The sequence below is a fragment of the Poecilia reticulata genome, chromosome 11 (genome assembly GCF_904066995.2).
Source record: "Poecilia reticulata chromosome 11, P_reticulata-male-v2, whole genome shotgun sequence".
In the NCBI taxonomy this organism is placed as follows: domain Eukaryota; kingdom Metazoa; phylum Chordata; class Actinopteri; order Cyprinodontiformes; family Poeciliidae; genus Poecilia; species Poecilia reticulata.
In genome coordinates this window covers 15,922,342-15,937,394 of record NC_088840.1, presented here as the reverse complement: position 1 = coordinate 15,937,394, position 15,053 = coordinate 15,922,342, and the positions used below count along the sequence as shown (strand labels likewise).

General features: G+C 37.5%; 1 protein-coding gene across 9 annotated transcripts in view; it reads left to right on the top strand.

Moving 5' to 3' along the window:
• LOC103472465 (CUB and sushi domain-containing protein 3-like) overlaps positions 1-15,053 on the top strand; it is a 393,820-nt gene that overhangs the window by 333,336 nt on the left and 45,431 nt on the right. For 6 of the 9 annotated variants that reach the window (XR_014089825.1, XM_081612755.1, XM_017307525.2 and 3 more), the window contains 9 exons: positions 1,737-1,853; positions 1,998-2,207; positions 3,131-3,319; positions 4,261-4,438; positions 8,225-8,370; positions 11,458-11,538; positions 12,709-12,822; positions 12,933-13,121; positions 14,597-14,755. Coding sequence is in view for 8 of the 9 variants with exons in the window: in XM_081612755.1 (XP_081468881.1) it covers positions 1,737-1,853; positions 1,998-2,207; positions 3,131-3,319; positions 4,261-4,438; positions 8,225-8,370; positions 11,458-11,538; positions 12,709-12,822; positions 12,933-13,121; positions 14,597-14,755 (1,383 nt within the window). In the remaining variant the exon portion in view is untranslated. The remainder of the gene's footprint in view (positions 1-1,736; positions 1,854-1,997; positions 2,208-3,130; positions 3,320-4,260; positions 4,439-8,224; positions 8,371-11,457; positions 11,539-12,708; positions 12,823-12,932; positions 13,122-14,596; positions 14,756-15,053) is intronic. The other 3 variants (XM_081612758.1, XM_017307523.2, XM_017307522.2) reach the window with 1 other exon arrangement.

The window sequence follows — 15,053 nt, the reverse complement described above, 5'->3', positions numbered from 1 at the left end:
CCCTATAGATATGCAAACCAAGCCGCAGAGATGTCTGTGCAAGACGTCTCCACTGCTTTCTCTGATTTTCAGGAAATAAAAGGAAATTAGATGTCTGGGCAGGCTTTTTGTGCTTTTGAGTACTTTTGAATCGATGCTAAGCCATAAACATGCAGAATACACCAACACATCAAGTCAAGTTTTGGACAAACCGATCCTAAGCACATTCCTTTCCTTGGTGTCGACCCGTTTAATTAGTGTTTAGCTAAGACACAGAATGCTACATTTGTCCTGGTAATTGTCATCATTTAAAAAAAAAACTAGACACATGTTTATAAAATAACAAACATAATATTAGGACAGAGCAGAACTAGAATGCTTACCCGTACTGCACCCTGCCATGACCCCTCCCCTGCACACCTCCACCACTTTATGAAAGCATGGTGCGCAACAACACAGAGAATAATACATTTTAGATCACAAAACAATAACCAGAGCAAAATAAACATCAAGACATAATGAAAAACATTATGAAAGAAAAACCTGAAAATCACTTGAAGCATTCTGTGTTTAACCACGGCTCCGTCACCCAGACAGTGTGCTTGATCGGATAGTACATCATGTGAACCAACATTTTGTGACAACAAAGAAAACACGTAGTGTTCATGGGTGCACATGCTTCACATGTCTCATTACATGAGAATTACTGTGAAATTGCCTTGGATAATACAAGCCAAACACTGTATCAAGTGTTTGTAATTTCCCATTGGGATAGATAGAGTATTTTTGAATTTTGAATTTGAATATGTAAATGTGCCACAAGGTTTTTTTTTTTTTTTGTTTGTTTGTTTGTTTGTTTTTTTTTAGATCTTTCTAATAATTTTTGGAAGATATTTTGATATTTGTGTTGTCTTTTAACAGTTTCTTGTAATTTATGTAAGATGTTTTTCTTCATTATGTCGTACCAGTCTTCCACAACATTACCTCTTGGCAAGAATAAAAGAAAATCTTTAAGTGGGTGGGTGTGAAATATACAAAACAATATTTTTGACAATAAAATGGTTCACTGTGAATCCATAAATGAGAGAATATCTTTTACTGGGAGAAGGTTAAAAAAATGTTTTAAGGAATTTTTGCACATTATTCTTTTTAATTTTTTTAAACACAGCATTGTTTTCTCATTGCTTTTCCTACCTTTCTCTTGAATATCCACAATGAAAACGCCACGTCTTCACATTTTCGTTACATTGTTTTGTCTTTGTTATTTTTCTGCGTAGATTGTGGTTGTTCATGTCAGCCACTTGGTGAGAGCTTTCTTATTGCAGTGACGGCACATCATCTGCTTTGCAAACAGCGTTCCAAAGGGCCACAAACAATACATTACCAGCCAATTGTGGGCATCTTTGGATTGGCGTATTGCCAGCATGGCCAGTCTTCCATATAATATTGGAGGATGATGCCCACACATTATGGTAATTTATAATTTTGCAGTACTGCTACTAGGGCGCACCCTCTTCATGATGAACTGTCACAATCTCACCATGGAGGTTTTGTGTTTAAATCAATTTGGGAACTTGGGGCCTGGGTGTATTTAGAATGACCAGTCACAGGTAGATTGTGATTGGTCATGTGGAAACCAAGCTTGAATATTTGTCTAGACAGAGTGAGAAAAAGAGGCAACCCGTGACGCTGAAGTGCGTCAAACTTGGCAGTCCTGCATTCTTTAATTATGAGTTGTTTGTGTTTTTTCCACACAGCCCAGTGTGGTGGCTCTATGAAGGATGTCAGTGGGGTGATTCTGAGTCCAGGTTATCCCGGTAACTATCCCAGTGGATTGGACTGCACCTGGAGTGTTAATTTACCTGTTGGCTTTGGTAAGAATCGTCATTCGAGTTCAGAAAAACAGATAAAGCACCGACTCATGCTTGATTTTGTCCCTCCTTTTATGTAAGTGTAATTCATTGACTGATTTCTCACAAACGCCTGTGATTTTTTTTCTGTCTGTCGTCTCTACTCAGGTATTCATCTCCAGTTTTTAAACTTCTCCACCGAAGCAATCCACGATTACCTAGAGATCCGTAGTGGAACGCTGGAGACGGGTTCTGTGATTGACCGGTTCAGCGGTCCAGTCATTCCCAAGCCCTTGTTCAGCACCACCCACCAAACTACCTTTTTTTTCCACAGCGACTACTCACAAAACAAACCAGGGTTCCACATCACATATCAAGGTAAATGTTGATGCTGGAAGTTCCTTTCCACTGCTCTGTTTACAGCGATCGTTTTTAGAGCAGAGACAACAGAAGCAGCCGTCTGACCAGCCGTGGCTTCGTTCACCAGGCCTCTTCGAAAACGAAACTCTTAGAGTTAAAAGATGCTATTTTGGGGAAAGAAAATGCTGCAAGAAAATGGTTGCAAGGTGCAAACAGGTTTTTATGACAAATCCTTTAGGCAGCCTAAATTTGTTTGACCTAATTCTCTTTATATGAAAATTACAGATGCTAACGAATAAAGCCTTTTATCTGCTGACAGCTCCACCACCAGAGCTTAAAGCAGGAATATAAATAAAACCTAGTCCTCTTAAAACTTCATGTACTTGTTAAAAAAAATATGTACTGTATACACAGACAACTGTGGCAACCCAGATTTAAAAACTTAACAGAAATATTTAGAAAAGGCTTCCACATTTAGATGTGGATGGATTAGAAGGATTATTTTTGGAACATTTAAAAAAAATTAAGACCTGTTGTGTCATGCTGCTGCAAAGTGCATGAAAGAGTGCCACTGTTCTTTCATTTAGTGTGTAGCAATTTTTATTTCAGCTTCATTTGGAAAGATTTAAAGACAATCGAGATGCATTTGTTTGTCTTTTTATCATTTTTAAGACCCCAATAAACAAAACATTTTCACCTGATTGTTTTTTGTTTATTTTTGCAATCCGAGTTGTAAGCTTTGAATAGGTGTTACTGCTGGCAGAAAAGGTGTGTTCAGTTGTGTCTATTGACATTTATATTTTTGATAACCACATCTCACCTCATCTGTTATTCACATGTTACAGCCTTTTCTAGGAAAGAAAGACATGTTATTTTCCTGCTCTTTGTCCAAATAATAGTGTTTTACCAACCGTCATGTATTTCCATTACTGTCTCTCCAGCCTACCAGCTTCAGAGCTGTCCCGACCCACGGCCGTTTCGAAACGGCATCGTAATTGGCACAGATTTCAGCGTAGGGATGACGGTGTCTTTTGAATGTCTGCCTGGATATTCTCTGATCGGAGAAGCCTCGCTGACGTGTTTACATGGAATAAGCAGGAACTGGAACCACCCTTTACCGCGGTGTGAAGGTAATTGACTGCACAGGTCATCTCTGTACCTGTTACCGTTTTTTTTTTCCGGGGTGAACTTTGGGTCGAAGGGTGTAATAAGGTTTGCCAGAGGTGAGATTCTTTAATGTGATGTGAGGGGAATTCACTCACTTTTTCTTTTTTGGCACTGTTCCTCATCAGAACAGTAGTTTTTACGTCTTCAGATGCGCTTTGTCACATTTCAGTCATAAGCCTTATTCTATGTTGCTGGGATTTTATTTTACAAACCAGCACAACGTAGCACATATTTGTGAAGTGAAAGGTAAATCATACATTGTTTCCAACCTTTTTAACAAACTATGCCATGCATTGTTTATGAGCCTGCACAACCGCAACTCCAAATTTATCACCTAAAATTACATGTCACACAAGGAGAACATTCAGGATCATGACATTGCACATAGTGGCATTACAAATATTATTGCGATTTAAAATATCAAGCTAAGCTGAAATTGGGTTGACATGCCAGCAGGACAAAGACTCTAAACATAAGTCCAGGGCTATAATAAAATGGTTTAGATCAAATATATTCATGAATATATCCAGTTGACATGTAAGTATGTGATGATATAGTGACACATTATTTTTAATAAAAGGTGAAAAGACGAAAAAGTTTGTTTGAATTTCACACTTTACTTTTATGCAACAATGTGACTTTAACATAATGCAGGTTTTTCACAATTTAGAGGTTTAGTTAAAAAAACAACTTATTTTATAGTAATAATATATTATGTACAACACTTCAGCTGAACCTATGAGCTACGCAGCTGACAAAATAAATCAACTGAGTAAATAATTAACAAGTCCCGTGGTGGATACAGTAATGCTAAACAAATGCTCTCTTATTTATGGAGAAGATTGATTCAGCTTCACTGTGCTGAAACATAAAATAAATAATCAACCGTAACTCTCTCTTCCAGCCTTGTGCGGTGGTAACATTACCTCATTAAATGGAACCATTTACTCTCCTGGACACCCGGAAGAATATCCAAACTTCCAGGACTGTGTGTGGAGTGTCAGAGTTCCTCCTGGACATGGGATTTATATCAATTTCACCGTTCTGAGCACAGAACCCATCTATGACTACATCACTGTCTGGTAGGTGCTGTTTTTCTTGTGTATTTTAATTAGACAGTTACTCTTCTTGCTGTGCTTTCATTAATTGCAGCTTTATATATATATATATATATATATAAAGCTGTTTAATTTGTAAGAGACTTTCTGTTTATCTGACTGACCTATTGTTTAATTGTCTAAACGTTCTCTGCATGGATATTTTTTCTTTTTAAATAGGTTGCCAAGTGACTATAAGGGTTACTATGACTACAGACATCTTTCCTGAAAAATAAGGGTACCAAACATAATTCCTCCATGGCCTGAGTTACCTATCTCATGGCCATAAATCTTGACTTCTTTATGTGACACTATCTCTTAGCTCTGTCACTTCTGCATGCGAAACAGTGTCCCATCTTTCTCCTATTGCTTGCCACCCTTTTACTTCTTTCTTAATTATTCTTCTTAAAAGGTGGTTTTATTGGAAACAGAAGACATTTTGTCAATGCAAGTGTTTAAATGGTTTTAGGCTAGAGTGGGGCGCATGGCTATCTGCTGATGAAAGGCTGAAGCTGAAACATTGCAGTGTTTGGGGTGTTGCCTTGAAATGCATTCACAATTTTGGTTCCATTAAACTCCGGTGTTGCGAATCAATAAGAAGTTTTCTAAGTCCTGTCTGGGCTTTTCCAAACGGTTTCAAGACGTACTAAAAGTGAAAGCAAAGGGGGGACATTTGTTTTATACCAGTATTAAACACAACTAAGGTAATATCAGTAAAAACACTAACTAAGTAAGTATATTAAACATACAGACATGGAAACCAAACCTGAATTCAAACAATAGCAAATATTATCGTACCGAATCACATAAAAAAATGTGGTACGATCACTATGTACCAAATTTGTGGGTTACGGTATCCACAAATTTTATCGGCACCCTTTAAAAAATGTTTAAAAAAAACAACAACTAGAAAACTAATTCATGAGTCAATACAGTAGCATCATCTCACACTGAAAATTTGATGAAAACTCAATGAGGTAAAAAGAAAAAAAAAATCACACGAAAAGCCTTTGTTGGTATTATTGGCGCCCTTAAGAGTTTTAATACAATATTTGAAACTGAAACATCTCCAAAGGTATGCTTCACTTTTATTTTGTTCAGTAGTTTCTTCTGACCACTCTTCGAAATGGGGAAGACAAAAAAAAAAACATAGAATATCCCATTCATGTAGATTCAAATTATCTGGAAGAAGATGAAATTTTTATAGTTTTGTTAACATGGTTAAAATCGCCAAAGATTACTTTAAAAAATTGCATAAATTTTTTGTGAAGGTTTGCTACTTACGTCCATATAATATACGTCTATATAAAATGATCTAATGCTTAGTCTTATTAGACATTCAGAAACAGTTTTTGCCTAATGACTGTATTTTATTCTCAAAAACAAAAACTAAAGGGTTCCAACAATTGACGTGTCATTTAATTTCTAAAATCCATTTAGTAACAAAAACAGTCTGAGTTTGAAGGCTTTTGTTTTTCAGATGCAGACTTTCTCAGTTGCTTCGCTTACTTTGGTTTACTACAAAATTTGTACTGGCACAACATTCTCCCACTGTTTTTACTGCAAATACAGCACCACCTGAGTCACCTTGTTTTTAGCAGATAGGTATTAGTTTGTTTGCTTCATACAATCCTTAGGTTTAGCTCAGGACCATTTTCTTTTCCGTTTTTCTTCCACACCAAACACCAAAGGACTGTTGGACCGTGAGTCGCCCACCTGCAGAGGATTGTGTGAATTCCATGAATTGGGCGCACAGCATGTTTCTAAAAATGTAGCCAAATGAGTGAACTGGATGGAAGAAAGGACAGCAACTGCACGAACAGACAGAGAAAAAAAACACTCGCAATCTCAGTCACAGAGACCTAATGTTGGCTCTCTGCAGAGAGCACAGTGTCAACGATAAAGGTGTGATTTTCACAGCGGTCTCCTCAGTCCACCACCAGCTGACCTGACAGTCTCCGAGTCTGCTAATTGGTCTCATACTGGGAGACGTACTACAGGATTTCCATTGCGAGATGTGTCAGATACATCAGATGTTAGCAAGAACCAGGCAACCTTTCACTGTATATGTTATGCGGGTGTACTAATAACTGTTAGGAACTGAAAACATTGTAGGGAGGCAATGTGGGGGGGAAAAAACTCTGATATGCCTCTGATTAACACCTCAAACTCAGTAGAGTTTGTAGTATTGGTAAAATGTAAGGACGTCCTCTTTTTATTCCTGGGCTTTAAAGTTCAACACTCTGCACTACAGGCTCCATCCTAACTTTTTTTTTTTTTTTTAAATTAACACAAAAATGTTGCCAAAACAGAAATGTGTGTCTAAAAAAATTGTATACCCGTCCTTCTATATATAAAAAAATATATATAAAAAAAGTAGCAGCAATATCTTCAGCTTATTCAAGACTTTGGGGTAAGAGGACCAGCAGGAAAACCCAAACATCCCTTTCCCCCAGTGACTCTCTCCAGCTCATTCTGGAGGATCTCAAGGCATCCCCAAGTTAAAAGTAATAAATAGGCCTACCAGCAATTTCTGGATTTGCCCATGAGTTTCTTTGGGACAAACACAACACACAAGGAAAAACACCCAATTCCAACTGCAAAGCAACCACTACTGGACCTGGGGGCCTTGCGCTTTCGATTGACCACAAATTTCCCCGTTTACATTTTCAATTAATGTTTTTCATTCAGATTTGTGGTTATCTGAATGAACTAATTCTTGGTTCGTGAAACAGGACAATGATCCCAAAAATGCCTGCAAATCTTCAACGAAGAGACGAAAAATAAAAAAGGTGTTCCAATTGCCAAGACAAACTACTGGAAATACTCCAGTTGCTCTTCAAGACAGATGTGCTGCAAACTTCATCTTTTCCATTTTGCCAGCAGTGTTGTTTATTAGATATTGACAGTGTGGAACATGTTGTTACTAGATTTCAAACATTTCAGGACCTGGTATAGATCAGATGTTCTTTTTTTCTTTTTTGTTAACTCCAGATACTTAAAAGCCTACAATAAAAGGAGGTTGTATTTTTCCTCTGCTACATCTGCATCGTGAAAATGTTTATTTTTAATCACAGATAGCAAATCTAGTGTTGAGCACAACATAAGTTGACGCTTTCAATAAGTGAAATAAGCTCAGAGTATCGTATGCAAAAGCCGACCCTCCGGCTGATGGAAAACATACGAAGGCTAAGCCGTGTAAATCCAAGCCCACACCAGGACTCGCATTTATTATTCTTCTGACCTGACAGCAGTTCAGTCAATACTCCAGTTCAATACAGCAAGAAAAGCCACAGTTATTTGAACTGTGTTATCACAACTTGTTCTTTTGCAAGTGAATTGGAAAGTATATATTCTTTTTTTTTTTTTTTTTTTTTACCAGTGAGCCTGGAGACATTGCAGTTTGGGATGTTTTGAGAAGGAAGATTGGATCATTTCCAACTGCAATGACTTTGTGGAAAATCACTTTGCCGCAAAATGTCCGTCTACATTTGCAGTCAGTGGAGCGGCTCCGGTTATGTATTATAAATATCGCCAAGTCTGCTTTATGTTTGATTCTAGCCTCGAGATACCCATCTCTTGATCACAAATAGCCATCCAACAGTCTCAGATATCTGCAGGAACTCGTCTGCAGACTTTTCCACCCCATTGTTCAGTAGCAATATATTAAAAACACTAATTTTAAGGCTTTTTTTGTGTGTATTTCACTTTTTCTTTTTCTCTTTTTTTTTTTTTGTATATTTGAGGGAATCTTTCTTTGTTTCTCCACAGGGACGGTCCAGATCAATCGTCCCCTCAGATAGGCCAGTTCAGTGGGAATACCGCTTTGGAGTCTGTCTACTCAACTTCCAACATCATCCTCATTAAATTCCACTCTGACTTCTCCGGATCAGGCTTCTTTGTCTTAAGTTACCATGGTAAGACGTACGACTCAATCAGAGCTAGCAATGATATTAAGTGTGCTGCTGTACAGTGCAAGTGGAGCATGACATCTGAATTGGGTCTGCTCAGTTTCAGGTGTCGCTCTCATTAACAGTTTTTTTTTTCCTTTTTGCTGTTATCTTTTTTTTCCCTTTCTCCTGGAGTACAGTAATGAACCCATAATGCTGTTATTAGATGTAGCTGCAGTTATGAGACTGATTGGTTTCTCATTGGGCTGAACTGTGTTTAACTTCATCCTCATTAAGATCTGCCCAACCCTAGTGCCTTGAATAATTAGATATTGAATTCGATTCACCTCAGGAGCATTTCACAACTTGATCAAAGTCCATTTCACAGCCTTTCCAACCAATAACGTAGTGAATAGGGGTTGCTTTGTTTTGTTTTTGTTTTATCCTGAGTACAAGGTATCACTTGGGTAGCTTAGGTTTGTAGTCTGTAATATTTTGGTTTCCAGCTCAATTGATGTGCTTATTGAAGAGAAAGTTGTATTTGTCTTTTTTTTAAATGGTAACACTGACACATACTAAGAAAACAAAAGTCCATGTAGAAGAACCAGGAAGTATTTTCTGCTCACAATCATCATAATTGAGGATGAATCTTTGAAGAAACTTGGACAATATGAGTCACAACAGCATTTAATTTCCCTTTGAGATTAATGAAATATTTTTGAATTGAATACACAGGGAAAGTTATATAATCATCCGTATTACAATTTAAAATTGTCCATGTAAATAAAGTTATGTATTTAAGTTAAACTTGATGTTTAGAAAATGTGCACAAATTAGGGTATGAGAATAAGAAGTAATGTTGTTTTTTCAAACGACAAAAGCTTTTCTCTCTAGGAAAAATAGGATAGCATCAATTATCCTCTTCAACTGAATCCACTTATGTAAAAAATATAATCTATATTAAAGTTAACTCTGCTAAAATGAATTAAATGCATCTAAGAACTAAATGCTTAGAATTTTGCATGTTTGGTAAGTTGATAATTTATCTTTGGTGATGACTTTCGTATCAGTGACATTGGAATGCCTTTTCCCTAAACTTAGCTTCTCTCCATAGATTAGCTCTTATATTTAGGTTAAAACTCAGGCTGGATCTGCCAAAACATTAATAAAACTTACATTCAGATAAAAAAAAAAAATAGTAAAAGATTACTTTAAACATAAAACTGCCATGGGCATAAGTAACTTTGGGCCTCATGACAGAAGAGAAATTAGATAAAACAAGGTCACAAAAAGCAAAAGTCTTAAAAAAAAACAGTGATAAAATAATCTTCTCCCTGTTATGAAAGTGCGTTTCACGTCCGTTGCAAGGTCTTTCTTGCCAAAACAATATCTTTTATATAACTTCACGCTCCGATTTGAACCGAAGGATGATGGGCTGTTTTAGGGCGGAGATGTTCAAATTTTAAGAACTTCATGTGCTCTGTTCAGGCATCCTGATGGGTCGTCATCAAGCTGCGGATGGGTTTTTTTTTAACGAACCATCATTTCATTGAAGCTGCTGGATTTTCAGCAGAGCGTGTCGTGCTTATGATTTAACTTGATAGCATTGCTTATAATCAGTCTCGGTTTATATTTTCATCTCTTTCTCTTCTCAAGCTTCCCATTCGTTCACTCGGTCTCACATTAAACTTCCCAGCAAAGAAAATCACCTTCCTGTATTCCCCTGACCCTGTTTTGCTCTTTGTCGCTGAGAGAATCTCAGGTTGTGTTTAAGAAGACTTCCTCCCACTCTGATGGTACACATGGCGTTATTGAATTCTTGAGGCAGGTTAGAACTGCCAGCTGTCACACTTGCAAAGCCTCTAGTCCAATTTGATATATAGTAGTTTGTTTTTTGTTGTCTTGATGAGGAGAAAATTTGAAGAGAAGGATGGCATGTATTCAGTGATTCTTCATTATTTTATGCTAGGCGACATTATTGTTAAAAAACAAAAAATTGAACAGTACGTCGTCTCTGGTTCTGAGTGGACTGCGTAATTTGAGGAAGAAGCTCGTCACAATAAGAAAAAAGTATTTCCCTTATTCTTCCTCTGCGTCCTTCAGCGACCTGACCGAAATTCAGAATGTCACTCTTTGCATCCGAGGCGGCTGCAGAAGTGCAAATTCGGTTTGAAATGCCAAATAAACCCCGAAAGACGCATCGAATTACTGCTGGGGATGTTTATATTTGTTGTTGTCCTTCTGTTTATTTATCTTTGGGTCAGGATTGTGAATGCCAGCTCTCCCATACAGACGCTAGAGCCCGCAGAGTGGTGGATGATGTTGTCATGGATATGAGCAGATGTGACTTGAATGCGAAGGTTGCTGAGAAAAAAAAAGGTCTTTAAGCTTAGTGAGATCAATGACTGCTTACAGTGATCCTTTCCCCGTGCACACATTCAGATGTAGTGACGCACACACGCACACACACACACACACACACACACACACACACACACACACGCGCGCACACGCACACACACACACACACACACACACAAACCACAAGGCTTTGATATGCATGAGAGCAGCAGAGACTATTGGCAGGTCTCATTTTCATAGTCAATTTCATCCTGACTTACAGCCCTCAGCCCTCTCTCATCCTCCTCTTCTCCAGGCTTGTCTGTCTGTCCGTCTGTATTTTCACCCCGTGCCTCTGTTAGTGAGTGATCTACACTCATGCAGTAATATTGATTACAGCCTTCAGCTCACTGGCTGTGAAGTTAGTTTCTTTTTATGAGTCAAGGCAGTGCAGTATCTGTGAGGTTGCTCTGTTTTTGATTCCGTGCTTTGCTGACCCAAACCACCCGATCCCAGAAAGTGAAGTTAAACTGTTGCATGCCATGATTAAAATGAAAACAGGTTGTTTTGGTTTATCACTTCACAGTTGTCTATATGTTTCCACTAGAGAGTGGCTCATTTTAATGTTATGATATATATTTATATATATATATATATATATATTAAATTCATCTTGGCTTAAAGATTACATCATGTCTAATATTTCCCATATTTCTTACAAAATCTGTCTCTCTTTGTTCTCTTTTCTCTCCTGTGCTCCGTCTGTGCTCCAAGCCTACCAATTAAGAGTATGCCAGCCTCCCCCAGAAGTACCAAATGCTGACATGCTGATGGAGGATGGCGAGTTGGAGATAGGTGAGCTGTCTGTCTACTTGTCAAGTCTCTGGATGGGTCAATTTGACACTGGATGCAAACTAGAAAGTTATAACTTTCCAGTTATCCGAGTTCTCCGTACGAATTGTGTAACGTGTCGGAGGGGGGGAAGTAAAGTTCTCCGTAGTTGGGTACAGTGCCTTGCAAAACTATAAATAATCCCTTAAACTTTTTTTTCAGACATTGTCAAGTAACAGCCACAAACTTCATTATTGTATTGGGTTTTCACACAAAAAACTTATGTGCAGTTTCATTCCTTTTATAGCCAGACAGGTCACAGATAAAGTCGAGGAGACTTTTTAAAGCAGTATTCGGTTAATAACGATGTCCTACACTTTAAGCACCTCCTGGAGCACTGTTTGATTTGTTATCCAAAAGTATAGAGGAAGTGGCACAGCTGCTAAAAACACTTGATGGTCCAACCTAAAATGAGAAGATGGGCAGGAAAAGTATTAACCTGTATGGCAGAGATGCATTAATAAATCTATTGTCAGAAACTCGTAAGAGTTTAATTTTTGTAAATATGGAAGAAGGAACTCTGGTTAAAGGAAATCGTAATTAAACATTTTCGCCAAATGCCCCCATTTTTCTCCTAATTGGCTGTTTTAAAATTTTACATACTAATTAAGGCACTTGTAGTGTGAGCTGTGGTCGTTAGACATTTTCTGCATTTATAACTTCTTTCAGATTTAACATTCCAGCCTCTGGGTGAATCTGCCGAAACATTCAACATCTGCCCCTGTGCATATCACATATCATCAGCAGTTCTCTCTGATGGAAATTAGCGCTTCACCGTGTGAATTAATGCACTTTTCAAATTTCATTGATTCTAAATTTGAAAAGTGCGTTAGTATATGGTTTAAATAAACCTGGGGGATTGAACCACTTTCATTCAGTTGTACCATTTCTGCTTAACTTTTAGAATACATTCCAAAATATGGTGTTTGTTTTCTACCAATATGTAGTTTATATAGATATATTTTTAATAGTTTTACATTTCTACATCTATAAAACATAATGTCTTTTTACGATTCTGGTCATAATTGGATTAGCATAATCAAGTTATAAAATTTGCACAATATTACACATTCCTGATTATATATTAATGAAAAAAGCAACTTTCCTCAAATTGATTTTTCTTTTGTTTTTCAGGTGACATCATCAGATATCGATGCCATCCTGGCTTCTCATTGGTTGGCAATGAAATTCTGACCTGTCGCTTGGGAGAGAGACTGCAGATGGATGCCCCTTCTCCTACGTGCCAAGGTGTGAATTCAAACATTTCCAGCACTTGATTTTTTTTGCAGCTTTCTAGGTAAAAGTGTGTTCTCACCTAACACTTCTTCCCCAACTTCGCTAATTGTCCCCACTCTCAGTTCAATGCCCCGCTCACGACGTGCGATACGACTCATCGGGTGTCATCCTGAGCCCAGGGTGGCCGGAGAGCTACCCGAATCTCCAGATGTGTTCCTGGAGCATTAACGTGGAAAAAGGATACAATGTCACCATAACCTTTGAGAGTTTCCACACAGAGAGGGAGTTTGATGTGCTAGAGATTTTTGATGGTAAACAAACTCTCCACACACCTCTACCCACAAACACTCAAGTCTTTTAAGGAGAGTAGCATTGATAAGCTATGTTATACTATCTGCATGAATATATCAGTCCTCATAATTTATCAAAAATTAATTTAAATAATAGATTTTATAATTTTTTTTCCCCTTAAAATATTGTGTCACACCTTTAAAGGCAGGAGAAATCTGAAGATAACAATTCATTAACCTTCAATCAAACTTGATTCAACTTTAATTAAAATGCAAAGAATATAAGAAAATCCATCTGGAACCGGTAATCAATGTAATCAAGAATTCATTTTATTTTTAATCACACTACAGTCTACTTACTAATGATTTAATTAACCAAAAAGAGATGCAAAAACACATCTAAAGGACAAAGATGCTAATTCTACTGTACATGCTGCTTTTAAAAAAAAAAAAATCACTTAGAAGTGAAGTTTACGGTAGAAATTGAATCTTTAGAATACTTATTAAAGAGATTGAATTATGTATTTTAGCACAATCAAGTAACTATGTTACCCTCAGTTGCTATGAAAATGTTGTCTATATCAAACATGACTTAAAATAAATTTGACTTTGCAATTTGACGCCTTGAAATTAACCTCTGTCTCTTTAAGAACCTCCTATTCTTTCAGAGACTTCACCTTCAGCACGTCATCACATCAGTTCTCCACCATGATGCAAATATGAAGCATTCTTAGGAGCATTGGACGTAGTTTATATGATAAGTTTAGCGTTCGGCATTTCCTCCAGGTGCTGCCGCTGCTGGGCTATGTGTGGAGCTGTGTGTGTCGGAAGCTCAGCTGGATTCTGCAGTTAGGCCTACTTCATGTTGCAAATAGGCTCTTTCTTGATTTTACTGGTCTGGCAGTAATTTGGCCTTGGTGTGCACAGTGACATTGAAATTACATTTTCAAACAATATCTACAATTTATTCATAACTTGTCAAGGAGGGGTGTTTGTTCCCCAAAGTCGGGGTTGTCATCTGATGAGACTGATATATTTGTCATGTAATCAATCTATTGGACAGAAAGATTAATAAAAAGGTTTAGTTTTCAAAGATTAACACATGAATTAATATTTAGAATTTACGATTTGCTCATTTTTCCAATGCTTTTGTAAACTGCAAAAATAATTACGCTAAATTTATAAATATTCAGACAGAAATGTCCTTTCAGCCGAACAGCAGAGTTCATTAAAACGTTCAGATCTTGGAGATTATGGGAAACCAATTGCAATAATACGAGGCTAATTTCCTGCTAGGTTATCATGGCTGGAACCAAAGTCCAGCAAGGGCGTTTTAAGGGGAGGAAAGCAGTTAAATGAAGTGAAAGATCAACTTTAATTTGTTTGTGTACCCGGTATATCAATGAAGTTATATTAAACTGGAAAAATGTAAAGAAACAAGGTGTCCAAATGATTTTCTCTGTGTTTACTAGTGCTTTGTCGCTTGTCTCACCTAGGCCCCACAACCAACAGTCCAACTCTGGCAACGCTGAGCGGAGACCTGCCAACACCCTTCAACATCACGACCTCCGGTCATCAGTTTCTAGTCCGCTGGTCGTCAGATCACGGCACCAACAAGAAAGGCTTCAAAATTCGCTATGTTGGTGAGTACCAAAGTATGTATCCCAACTTTACTTTACTACTATTTCATACTATAATGCATGGAGAGCGAGTCAGACAGAAGGACTAAAAATGCCATTTTTTAAAATCTTCTGATCGATGACAAAAATTTAAATGTGAAGATCTTTTAAGAAATTTGGTTCCCCGATACACTTTATTTGCTTAACTCATCTACAAGTTGTTAGACTTCTGTCTGCCTCACAACTTGCCTTACCGACTTGCCTGACGGGTTAGTCCTCAAGTTGTGTCTGTCTGACAAAAAAACAAAAAAAACTTGATAAGTACAGATGGTGT